This window comes from Camelus bactrianus, chromosome 20, assembly GCF_048773025.1.
Source record: "Camelus bactrianus isolate YW-2024 breed Bactrian camel chromosome 20, ASM4877302v1, whole genome shotgun sequence".
In the NCBI taxonomy this organism is placed as follows: Eukaryota; Metazoa; Chordata; class Mammalia; order Artiodactyla; family Camelidae; genus Camelus; species Camelus bactrianus.
Genome location: NC_133558.1, coordinates 25,425,416 through 25,438,913, shown reverse-complemented (window position 1 = coordinate 25,438,913; position 13,498 = coordinate 25,425,416). Strand labels below are relative to the sequence as shown.

General features: G+C 38.3%; 1 protein-coding gene across 16 annotated transcripts in view; it reads right to left on the bottom strand.

Moving 5' to 3' along the window:
* Window positions 1–13,498, bottom strand: part of DNAH8 (dynein axonemal heavy chain 8) — a 219,464-nt gene that overhangs the window by 73,688 nt on the left and 132,278 nt on the right. For 15 of the 16 annotated variants that reach the window (XR_012501126.1, XM_074348632.1, XM_074348630.1 and 12 more), the window contains 8 exons: window positions 11,507–11,660; window positions 10,094–10,258; window positions 8,773–8,999; window positions 6,831–6,949; window positions 5,071–5,174; window positions 3,765–3,941; window positions 1,874–2,041; window positions 1,143–1,358 (listed from right to left, as the gene is read on the bottom strand). Coding sequence is in view for 15 of the 16 variants with exons in the window: in XM_074348632.1 (XP_074204733.1) it covers window positions 1,143–1,358; window positions 1,874–2,041; window positions 3,765–3,941; window positions 5,071–5,174; window positions 6,831–6,949; window positions 8,773–8,999; window positions 10,094–10,258; window positions 11,507–11,660 (1,330 nt within the window). In the remaining variant the exon portion in view is untranslated. The remainder of the gene's footprint in view (window positions 1–1,142; window positions 1,359–1,873; window positions 2,042–3,764; window positions 3,942–5,070; window positions 5,175–6,830; window positions 6,950–8,772; window positions 9,000–10,093; window positions 10,259–11,506; window positions 11,661–13,498) is intronic. The other variant, XM_074348633.1, reaches the window with a different exon arrangement.

The window sequence follows — 13,498 nt, the reverse complement described above, 5'->3', positions numbered from 1 at the left end:
TGATGCTATTTTATTTATTGCATAAGGCATTATTACAATGAAGTCTCACTGTGGATCATGATTCTTATCAATAAAAATAACTGCTCTTATAAGTACTTTTTTTCTTGAATTCTACATTTATAGTAACATCTCTCTCTTGGTATCTTTTTGTTTGGGTGTACTTGCTATATTTGCTCACCATTTCTCTTTGCTAAAACTTTTAAATTTATTTTCTGTTTTACTCAAAGTTACCTATAGGCAAAGTTTAAAGAGGCAGCTATTTCTATGAGGCTTATTGTGAAAAACAGTATGCTTCTGCTTGCCTGTGTACCATTTTCCATTCCACAGAGCAACCTCTTTCAACTTTTTTAGCTTTAAGGTGCTGAGAGGATGGAATGGGGGTAGTATGTGTCTGGGTGGTATACTTTATGAATCCTTTGCATGACTGAGAATGTATTTTTGTTCCCTCAGAGATAAAAGACAATCTAGCCCAGTATAGATGGTGTGGGTGTGGGTGTGTGTTTATCCCTCAATACTTAAATTGCATCCTTAAGAATGTCTTTTTGTTCCCTCATATGTTAAGAGCAGCTTGGCCAGTTGAATTCTTAGACCCCAGTAATTTCCTACTCAGCACTCTGCATGTGTTTTTCCACTAATTTCTAGTATTTTGGGCTGTGGGAAGTCTGTGACATCCTGATTTCTCTTCTTTTGTAAACAACCTTTTAAATTTTGTTTCTTAGAGAACCTCTATAAGGTTCTCTTTGTGTCTTTGAAGTTGAAGACATTTCTCGGTGTTGGTCCTAATTTTTATAAATTTTGTTCAGAATACGGTAATCAAACTTAGTCTCCAAATGTAATCTCAAATCTCTAAAGATATGGCCAGTTTCCTTTCATAATAGTTTGATTATTATTCCCAATAAGTTCACTTCCTGTTTCAGTTAACAAGTTGGTTTTGGTTTCTTGTCTGCAATGACAAGAAACATGTAACAGATGTAAAAAGAATGAGAAACTGAGAGAACATACAGAAAAAAAAGAAAAATTTAGTAATGGAGAAACTTAACTTTATTAGTCCAAATTATGCTTTGTCTTTTAACAGCAGTAATACTGATGATGACTGATTTTATTAAACATTGATTTACTGGGAAAAGGAAGGAAACTTTTACCTTCAGAGGCAACACTTCTCTGTTGATACCATAAAATGTTGCCATTGCAAGTGTCCAAGACAGCAGACCTGCCACATTCCCACAGACTTTTTTGGCACTTTCAAAATTGTAATCATCCATATTAAAATACGGCTGTAGTAACTCAACAGTCTCTTCATTTATAGTGTCCTTGGGGAACTGCTGGAGGCTCCACAGGAACCCTGTTGCACTCATCAACTGAAAAACAGTATTACAACCTGTAAGCTCCGGGAGAAAATATGCACTTTCTTCTTGGGTTAGCATGTACTTCTAAATTGAATTTTTTTCAAAGAAGTAACAATTGATTTGCTGTACACATACAAATCAAGACTGTGGCAGTAGTCAACCTAAAGCTATAAATTGCAAGCTGTCTTCCTGTTTCCATGGTGAAAAGTAAAGAAGAAAAGCAAGGTAAGTTTCCTGTCTAGTGAGTGCATCGAAATGCCACCAACCACACAAGCTCCTATGATGTTGGGCTGACATCAAGACTGTGCCAATACAGCTACTGATTTCAAGACAGATTTTATAAAAAGAGGGCATCTGGCTTTAAATTTTTTTCCCTACTTACATTTTGGGAGATGCAGTTTAAGATAAACTCTTCAATGCACAATGATCAATTATTGCCTGCCAGCTGGTCTGGTCTATATTAAGCATCCTGAGATGCGGACACCTGGTACACCCCATAGGACTTAACAGAAATTGATTTTACTTACTTTTAATGACTCTCCCCATGATGGCTTGCAGCAGGGTTTTTCTGGATCCATAGTGACAGGGTCAATTTTCTTTTGAAATAGTAACAGAACACAGTCCATGATTCTCATAATAAGATGAGGGGGCTTTGCAAGTTTCCTGACTGTGGCAATATCATTTGGCTTGATAGTCTGTATTTGGGGTTAGGGATCAAAAATTTTTTTGTTGAGTACTATTCCTAGTTGTATGGAAAGCTAATACTTTTAAATAATTAAAGTAGAAAACTTTAAAACATATTTTCTCCCAAATCCTTGATATTATCTCCTCAAGGCTTTGCATTCCAAGTTTTCTGCATAATGGCTCTTTCATTGTCACTTTGGGATTTCTGTCTCTTTGTTTTCATTTTTTACCCCTTGTAGCCCTCAATTGCCCACCACCCCATTCCTCTGTTAGTAATAACCACCATTTATGTGTAACATTTAGATAGCTTCCATCTTCAAAGCATAGAGTCTTTATTACATACGGATAATAAAAGAGGAGCAAGGCCCTGAATATTAGAAACCTCACCTTCAGTTTTCATTTTGAGGGCTGCCCTGTCTGTGGAAGGGAGAGGCATTTGAAGGAGACAAGAGAAGTTATTATAACATATAACTCATTAAAGTATTTTTGAAAGTATCAGTGAGCTGGGTTTGAAACAAGACATTACCTGACATTCAAGTCAAGAAGGACTGGGACATCATGTGATCAATGAAAACACCTAAGACTTGTTTGGTTCAGGGCTCACTGTCTCGTATGTTATCACAGGAGCCATAAAGGGTGTGAGGGTAGAGAATGTGTCCTGGTCATTGTCACAATTTTATTAAATGATGATAATAAATCTACTCATCTGTTTAGCAAATACAGGCATTCTCCCAGATAAAACAAAAACAAACAGTAATAGCTCTGTCCTCAGAATCTTCTAAGGAAGAGAGGGAAGACACAGTTACCCTAAACTAGGATTATCTGCCATGACAGGAGTATAGGAAATCAAGAGGTCCAGAAGAATCAAAACCTTTCTGGAAGGCGTGAGATCTGAGCCTGGTCTTGGGGAATGACTTTTATTAGCCAGTGAAGGTGAGGAAAAGCACTCCTGGCAGAGGAAGAGACTCATTTAAAGGGGACAGACCATGATTATTGCCAAGCCTGTAGGTGTTCCTGCATGGCTGGGTCATGTTCTGTGTAGGGACAAGACAAGAGATAGAGTTCAAGGGGTAGACAGGAGCTAGACTATCATAGCAATAGCACCAGTATTTACTGAGCACTTCCTATGCACACAGCCAACTGTTCATTACTTCTAATGCTTACATTTGTCCTTCAAGGATCAACGAAGAACTGAATCCTGATAGAGACCCAAGGAAGTTAAGTAAATTTTCCTCCAGATTATCGTCTAAGAAGTGGTCATGAGAGTAAATGCAGATCTGCTGGTCTCTGAAGCTGCCCCTTCCTGCCTCACAGCTGCAGATGCCTTGCTTGAGACTGTAACCCAAAGAGCAATGGGAACCACAAGGGGATTTTAAAAGGGTGCATGACACAATCTAGTTAAGATGCTGGAAGAACTGAGAAGGCTCTCTATATAATCTGAATCCCTTAGGCTGCAGTTTAAGCCAATAACCACAGCATTATTCCTCAGCTAATGGAAGACTGATTTATGAAATAAAAATGTTATGGGAAGTGAAGCCTTAAAAAAAATAGAACTTTGAAAATACATAATCAGCAGAAACATTTGTTTCAAATGTTTCAAAACTCGGGGATTATAAATCACTGTAAGAATTCAATTCAGTTTTCTGATGACAGAAATCACACGGATAACTTCATGCAGTGAAGCGCGGTGCCTGCTAGGACTTTTGTTGGGAGGGACAGCAACGCACTGCTCACGTTTAGGGCGGCTTCTGCTTCTTCCAGTGCAGGTCTAGCCGCCTCCAGCTTGGTCTCAGCTTTTACTTTTTCACTATCAATTTCATCCACTATTTTTTGGGCTTTGTCTTTGACTTCCTGCACTTCATTTTTTACTTTGGCTGAAGCCTGAGCACTTATTGTGACTTCTGCTAATACCTGTTAAATTGAGGAAACACACGAGGGTAAATAGAAACCTTTCAAGGAAAATGTACAGATTCACGTAGTTAGATAATGTTTATTCAATATAATATAAAAGAAGACTAAGAGCAAATGTATTTCCCATCTAAGCTGTCTATATTTTAAATGTACTAAAGTATCTCCTTCAAGCAGTTTTGCAGTCTTCTATTTCCTAAGCTTTCTCTCAGGCACGGAATGTATAAAAATAAATTTTAAGCTTTCATAAAAATGATATTTCTACTTTATGTAATTTCTAGAAAATTAAATCAATTCAAGTAAACTGCAATAGAATAAGGTGAGAAACCATACTAAGTCTCGTGTAATAATAATATAATAGCTAATGTTTGTTGAGTGCCCACGACACGTCAGGTCTATGCTAAGTGCCTCACCTATGCTAACTCTCGTTTCAGTAACTGGCTAACGGTCAAGACTTAAGTGTCTATTCTTAACTGACTCTCAGTGAGTGGAAGCTAAAAGCAGGTTGAGACTGCTGGGTCATCGATAAAGAAGCAGCACACAGATAACCCTGTCACCTTAGGAGGAGTATCTTATTATTTTTTTTTCCAACTCAACCAACTCTTCCTTTTATCCTTTTTCTTCCCCAACACAAACTTCAGATAGGACTTGGTTGAGCTATCCTAGAAAGCTAGAGCATGCACAGACCTTAAAGAGAAGACCAAATATAACTTATAATCAAGCAGAACTTTCCTAAACAGATGACAGAAAACAAAAGAAACAGATAGATCCAGAGAAGAAAAAAATAATCTTAGACCAAGCAGAGGACATAATAGTTTAGGTATGTTTTGGTATAAGTTAAATAAAACTATCTCTTGGTCTTTGTAAACATTATCTTACCAGAAATAGTCTGTAGGTTTACATTCTGTTTACTTTTTAAATAACATTTTTAAAGAATGCTTTTTTTTTTTTCGGTGGGGTTAGGTAATTAGGTTTATTTATTTTCAGAGGAGGTACTGGAGATTGAACCCAGGACCTTGTGTATGCTAAGCATGCGCTTTACCACTTGAGCTATACCCTCCCCTCAAGAACGCTTTTTTTTTAATATGAAAAAGTACTCCTCACACTAGTAACAAAATAAATGCAGACTCACTTCATCTGCTTTTATGGAAGCCACTGCCAATTCCTTCTCCTTTACTGCAAGATCCTGAGAGAGTTTTGCAACAGATTCACTTGCCTCCATCAGCTTATCAAGACCTTTACAAACACACACACACACACTTTAGCTAAGCATATGACGATCCTCTCAACAAATATTTACTTAATATTTACTACTGACAAGGTATCATAATATGTGCTATAACACAAACAAAATAGTAATTATGGACAAAAGCTTTAAAAAACACACAGTTTAGGAGCAACAATACTAACTATATTTCTGAGAGTTTCAGCAAGGGATGAAGAAAATTGCTCTGGTTGGAGAATACCATCTAGCTACATTTAAGGGAAAGTCACATTGCTACACTGAGTAAGATTAATTTAGTCAGGAAACTTATTGGACAAACTTATGCTCTCCTTGGCTTTGCAAATGGTTTGCAACTACCATTTTTTTGCCTTTGAATCATACTGTGGCTGAGATGGCAAACAAGACAGATGATATGTTAACGCTTTTTTGTGTGTATGATTCCCTTTGCTATAAAAATGAAAATAAATGCTAAAACTTATGCAGTTGGCTACAGGACTTACAGGGCTCTGAAGCTAAATAACTGGCTAACTGAATTTCTCACATTCCAACTGGGTTCTACACAGAGGCAGGTGTATTGGTAAATATTTAGCATCTGGATCTGGGGTAGGGGCACTCATCTGTATGATTTCCAATTTCCATGGTGTAAATACTCCCACCATGTCTGATTCCAAGCTTCTGAGAGATTCTCAGTAACACACCACTACATATTTCTACCTACAAGTAGAATAGAGATAAATAATCTCCAGAACATTAATAATGGCAAAATAAAGCAAAAAACAACTCAGAAGTAATGCGTTTTGGGTATTCATTGCCTTCAATTTTAACATCATTTATTTAACTGTAAGTTTATATTTGTTAATTTTTAATAAAGGCTGTTTTTTAGCAACCAGATCATAAAATTCCTGAAAGCTGAACCATCATTTCTCACGAGCCAGCACAAGCAGCTTCAGGGCACCACTGACCCTAGAGCATCGTATGGAAAAGCTGCAAGCAGATGAGCCATGGAGCTGTGAGAAAGACAGCAGAAGAATGTTCCCTTCACAGCGTTCCCATCACCACTGTAACTTCCCAGACCTTTGTGCTTTGTGACCACGTTTTGTGCAGAAGTGAAAAGACAGGGCTAAGGTGGTTTTGGATTGCTTGGACCAAATGCTTTCCGGACATAAAATTCGTTCCCAGTTACACTTTTCCTACTTAGACTACATACACTGGACAGAGAAAAATCATTGTTCCCGTAAAATCTTTTTGTTTTTATTTGTTTGTTTCTGTTTCTGTCTTGCCTTTCCCTTTGTTAGAAATCAGAGTCATTAAACATGGCAAAGTTTACACAGATTGAGGGAAACTGTAATGAAACCAGAAACTGAAATTGTGGTCAGTTTCCAAGAGCTGGCTTCTCCCCGTCTGCTCGGTGCCCTGAACAGGGTGGACCCAAAGTTGAAAGAGCTGGAAGAAATGGTTCTGGAGAAAAAAGGAGGCCACCTCTGTTTAGATTTCTTCTGCCCAGACTTTGTTGACAAGTCCAAAGACCCACAAGGGCATCCCTCAAAATCATCTATTACTCACAACAAAATCAGTATTTCATTTTCAAACGCATCAATATCCACCACAGAAAATACTGGGATCCCTATCAGACAAGCCCTGGAAAGATGAGATTCATTTCCACTTACCAATATTCATACGTTCAGCTTGTTCATTAATATATTTCACCTTCTCGGTATAAATGTTTTTATAACCATTTATAAAGGAGAGATAAGACTTGGGAGTCACATGTGCCCTTCGGCGGTATCTGAAAGCAGAAGACAGAAATGAGCTTCACGGCTATCATTCTGGTGTACTCCCCTAACGTGTCAACACAGACGCTTTTCCCACACTGAAGCCAGTGGGATCCCAGAGAGCCAGCGAGTCACAAGCAAGAGGGCAGGAATTGTGAATGGTTTCCCTAGAGGTGAGGCGGAAAGAAGACTAAACCTCTAGCGGATGTTTTGACTTGACCCTTATCCCTATTCTGGGCTTCTGTTTCCTAGTCTGGAAAACTGAGAAAAGAATCACTGTCCTCCACCTCCCAGAATTTTGTGAAGATCAAGAAATAAAACGGCATATGTAAACACACTTGGTAAACTTTAAGGTTCTGTGCAAACACTACAGTAAGTGGCTGCAACGAGTTTGTGCCGAGATTTGTTCTCATTCACCTGGTGTTTGCAACACACCCCTTCACCGCTAAGAACCCAGCTGAGTAGGCTTACAAAGGTGAAAAACCAGTCTCCCTCCTGATTCACTGGACCATCCTTAAAATCAAGGCACACTTGATTCAAACATTCAACTCTCTATGGGCTTTAGTACAACAATTACAGTTAACAATAGACATAAATAAAAGGAGTAATTTTATACAGGAGAAACTCAAATCAAAGAAGAGATTTCCACACACTATAAAATTATTTCTACCTTTCAAATTTTCATTTCTGGAGTTCTGAAGATTTTTAACATTAAAAAATATTTTAGGGACTTTGGCATATACGTGACTATTGTTAAAGCATTATATGAATACTGCATTCAGAGTACACTACAACTTAAGAAGATTCGAACATTTTTGGAAAATAACACCAAAACTTTAAAAAATAAAGACGTAGGTTTTTGTAGCTGTACAAAGGTAAACATTCCTCTCCACAGTTGACGGTAGTAGGGGTAGTATTCAAGGTAAGTAGAAGGAAAATCTTCCCAGTACAGAGAATTAATACACCCGGATTTACTGAGAGAATCTAGGAGATTATTTAAAATTATTTAAGAGGATGGTCCAGGCATAGTTTTAAGTAAGAAAATAATCTAGGCTAAACAAACTTTCGTGAGGTAGGGACCCAGCAGAAAAATCAATGAAAGTGTTACTCAAGACTCCCTGTGCAGAAAAACAGACACAGTCTTTCTGGGAGGCCCTGCACTCTCTGAAGCCCACCCATGAACCCTAAGGGGTTCACTGCCCACTGATCTAGAGACCCACATTGGCCCACCTTTATTCACATCAACTGTACACAGTGACTGTCATGCTGTGGGAAACTGTCAACACCAGCTTTCACATCATGAACACCACTGCTGCTTTTAGGGACTGGACTCTTCTACAGCCAATTAAAATTTAGTTTCATAATTATTTAGTGTGAAAACATGGGTAAGACTACGTGATGCAAGTATAAAACCTAAACGTTCTCTTGGCATAAGGCAATAATGAAACTTTAGAACAGTATACTTCTTTAATCAAAATAAACAATGCATTTGAATAAGAAACTAATCTTAAGCAGTTTATAACGAATTAAGTCATTTCCAAAAAAAATAATAATAAATTAAGCAAATGAAATAAAGCAATTCATTAAGCATCTGTTACTTTGAGGCCTGGAGGGAAAGAGGTAGTTAAGTATGGATGCTAGTTAATTTTTAAATCTTCCTTATTTATCATTGTTTCAATGCATAATCTCTAGAAAATCAAAGCAAGAAAAAATTTAAGGGCAGCCAGGCTTCCGCCCTGAATCACCATGACCAGCCTTTCACTAGATGCTACATTTAAGTCCTCTTTGGAGTGAACTTCATGTTTCTGTAGCTATCACGCTAGGTAATGTCACTTACCTTTGGAAATAACTTTCACAGCTCTCTGAAACCATGTCGTGAAAGAGGCCCATTGTTTCTACAACTTGTCTTTTAGTGTCACTAGAGCAGACAATACTATAGCCTGAAAGGAAATAGGAGGCCACAGCCACCAGAGCCTCCTTTGGCCAGCGGCTGAACCAGTCCATGGTGCACCCTGATATCAAGCCAGGAAATTTCAAAGATCGGGCACGGAACTTCTCACCAACCTATCAACAGCAAAGTCAAAAAGTATTAGAAACACAGAGGGACCAGAAAACGGCCAGAGAGAGGTTTATATATTCTGAGCCAATAAATAGCATGACATCACAATTAAAAAAAAAAAAAAAACCTTCCCAGGCTGCATTAACATGTAAATTAAGTGTCCAAATAAAAGGAGCTAACATTTCCACACTCCTCCTGTCCTAAGACTACATCTGTTCGATTCTAGGAGCTACCTTTTAAGAGGAAAATGACAAACTAGATCTCTTCTAGAGAGAGATGACCAGGACAGTGAAAGGCGTGGATACTAGGACACGTGAGAACAGCAGAAGGAACAGCAGGTGTTTGGTCTAAAAAGGACTTAGGGAGTTTGCAAAAACTTTCTCCAAATATCTGAAGAACTGTGTGGGGGACAGGGATCAGGCTCATTTTACAGGACAATACCAGAATCACAGAGGAAAAGAGACACAAAATTCCAGTGATTGTGAAGAAGACCTTTCTGGCCAGTAGACTACCTAAAAATTAAGCAGGCGGTCTTGTAATTTAGTGAGACCTCCCCCAGAGCAGAGCTGCCCAAAAGAATTTTCCATGATGATGGAAATGTTCTATCTGTGTGCTTTCCAGGATGGTAGCCACTAGTCACATACAGCCATTAGCACTAGTGGGACTAAGAAATTGGATTTTTATTTTTACCTAATTTTAATCAAAACTGAAGTCCCCACACATGGCTAATGGTTACTAAACTGGACAAGCACAGTGAGCTAGAGATACTCAGATCTTTACCAGGGACATTTGAGACAACAATATATTGGAGGCAGAGCTGGACAAGACTCCATCACCAAATCCCTTACAAATCAATCTATGTTTCTAGGTAATGAAAGTTGTAGACTTTGCAACAATTGCTGGGAAGATGAATATTTTAAATTATCACACTTTGGTATGAGATTTTGGTCAGTGGAGATTAGTGGCAGTAAAGAGTTAATTTTCATTCAATGTAACAAATGCGAGTTTCTGAGCAAAATATCTCATCAGAGAAGGCGAACTAAGTACATTCAAAGGAATAACCCCTCCTACATAGATGTAAATAGAAATAACAGCTCACTGGAGAAAAGCAGAGAACAACGTGCAAGTTCTTCCTGGATCTGGAGATGAAGTACTCGTACAGGTTATCAAAGGTGGGAGGGTGGCGAGGTAGCTCTCTTTTCATCACCGATATGAGCCCTTGGGTGATTTCATCCATCTCATCCCGGGCAAACAAACTGGAGATCTTTGAGAAATGGACAAGAAAGTGTTTGGTATTTTAAGAGTTCTCCACAGCCAATTCACTGCCAAAGTCTGGTCCTTCTTTACCCTCTACATGTCATCTTTTTTCTTTCTTTCTTTTTCTGCATCTAGTTTGCCAGAGATTACCAAGAATGCAATTTTTTATTAAGCAGCTTAATCAGGAGCAAATTGTGTCTCCTTTTGCACAACTTGCTATGACCAAAAAGCCATCTCCTCTACCATTCCAGTCATCTCCTCAAAAGTCCAGGGATGCTCTCTGTTCTGACCCACAGACAGTCTCAAGTCTGGCTCCAAAGGAGCTGACTGGATCATAAACAGTAAGCACCACTGGGAAGGGAGGAGTTACCGCGGCAGGCCTGATCTTGAGAAGGGTGTGCTTGCAGGGCTGCTCCTTGGCCTGGTATGTGGGAACTTGGCTTTTGGCATGTCTCCTCCACCACTAATTGATAACTGTGTTCCATTGTACCTAGACTACTTACACAAACATGGGGATATTTGGTGAACCTCTGCTTTCCTTCTGAGAGTCTGGGATTTTGGCAGTTGCGGCTACGCAGACAGCGCTACATGACCTGCCTCCAACAAAACCATTGAGTTCAGAGTCTCAAATAGGCTTCCCTGGACAGAAACAGTGCATGTGTTTCCACACTTCACTACTGGAGGGGAAGCACGTTCTGCACGGACCCTTTGGTGAGAACATGGGAAGCATGCATATGGATTTCCCCCATCTCCCCTGGCTGTATCTTTTCCTTTACTGATCCAGATGTGAATCTTTACTGCGTTGCTGCAATATATCTCAGCCATGATTCCAGCCAGCTGTATGCTGAGTCCCATGTGTCGTTGTAATGAAGTACCAAGCATGTGTGTGGTCACAGAAGTGCTGATATAAGTGGCGTCAGATTATTAGATAAATAAATGATTATTACATAATATTATTAGATAAATAAATGATAGGTAACTTTGCCTCTCCTGAAATAAACTGTAGGATCAAATTGAAGATTAAAGATACAAGTAAGGAACCATATTTAAAATGGAAGAAAGATAAAGTATCTGGTGGTGGACAGCATTAATTTCACAGAAACTTCAAAAAAAAAATCTACTAAATCTCGTCAGTCAATCATTTCTAAAGAGAAAAATGTGTAACTAAATGGCCTCACATCTGAAGCGTTGCTGTCTTTTCTACTCGGATACACATCTTAAAAGTATAAGCTCTTTCTCCACTTTTGAGACCTACCTCCCCTGAAGACAGCAGGTTGTTGAGATATTCTAGAAACGCTTCATCTTTTATTTCATTGTCAGTAAAAATAAAGGTGATGCCTTTGCCATCAGCACCAGCAACTTTGTACAAACCTTTTAAATCCTCTGTTAGATTATTCACATTATAGGACCTAAAAAGAGAAGTGGTAGGAAATTTTAAATTAAAAATATATATAATCAAAATTTATCTCAAAACACAATCTGTGATAATTAGAGCATAATCTGCACCTGCTCCAATAGATACTAAGTAACAATGCCTGCTAGGAAACACAGAGCTAAATAGCTATATGTTAGCACACAAAATAAATGCATTTAGCTTGAGAAGTGAGAAACGGGGAATTTACCAGAAGTGACTTGAAGCATAACTGGGAACAGGAAAGTGAACTTTTAGTCCCTACAATCTGATGGTCCTCAGCACCAGATTTTTTTTTTTTTTTGCCCAAGTGAATATATGTATAGTATTTAAAACTAGTCTGAAATATGGATGAGCTTGGATGAGTAAGAAAGTAGAAATTAAATTATAAATAAAATCAGTGGTAAATTATAGATAGTGGTAATTTGCACATCTCACTAAGTGGCTAGAATCAGAGAAAGCTGTCAGGAAAAGCTGCATTATGCAATGTGACATAAATAATAGAAATGTTATAATTATGTGGTTACAGATTATGGAAAGAGAAGATCTTGATCTTCATTTTCTGTTTATTCTGTTTCCTACTAAATGTATGTGCTATCAGAAGCAATGTGATGTGTAAAAATAAAGCAGACTTTTTCTGAAGTATTGTATATAAATCCCCATGAGTAGATCCATGAAATGGACTATAAAGAGACCCTTATTTGAGGGAGGTTTTAAAGTAGCAATTAATAGGGAGTTTAGTGTGAGACATCGGGTCTAATGGAAAGACTACGGGCATTGAAACCAGAAAGACCTGGGGGTAAACAAAAAAAAATTTTTTTTAACAGAATATAAAGAGAGCACTAAAATAAAGGGAACAAATTGAAAACCTAGGTTTCATTAGAATTAAGATCTGCTGAGAGTGGAAAGGCAAGCCAATGATTGTGAAAAGGTATTTACAATACACACTCTGACAAAGAAATTACATCCAAAATGCAAAAAGAAATCCTAAAAACCAACAAGAGAAAGAATCACCCTCCAACAGAGGAAAAAAAAAAAAAAACAGGCAATGGACTTAAACAGGTATTTCACAAAAGAGGCTGTAAAAATGGCCAATAAGAGATGAAAATATGTGCGACACTACTGACCATCTGGGAACTGCAAATTGAAACTCCAGTGCTCTCACGGACTGCTGGGGGAAGTGTGCTCTGGTAGAACCACTTTGGAAAACTACTCTGCAGCTCTGCCAAAGCTGAATATTTGCCCAGTCACACCCAGAGATTCTATCTCTAGGAGTATACTCCAACATGTACAAGAATATTCATAATAGCTATATTGGCAAAAAGAAAACCCCACAAACGTTTGTTAATAGTAGTACAACGGATAAACAAATCCTGGCCATATGTGATAAAGTGGAAGACCCTACAGCAATAAAGATGAGCAACCCACTGCGACACCTAGCGTCGTGGGTCAATCTCACAAACACAGTGCAAGCAACAGAAACTGGACACAAAACAGTAAATCTACTATGATTTGACTGACAAAGTTCAAAAATAGGCAAAAATCACTCAATGGGCTTAGAAGTAAGAATAGGGTTCCCCTGGGGAGGGCAGTCACTGGGACAGGACCTGCGGGGTACTTCTGGGTGCTAGTGATGTTTCACTTCCTCGTCTGTGAGCTAGCTACCTAGGTGTCCTTACTTTGTGACTCCCATGATTTGTGTCCATTCTTTATGTATGATGCACTTAAAAATTTACTTAAAAAGAAATATACCAAATTGTTGTAATTTTTAAAAGTAAACATTTTACTCCAGTGAAATTAACCATAGAAAGAAAAACATATTGGCATATTTTACTT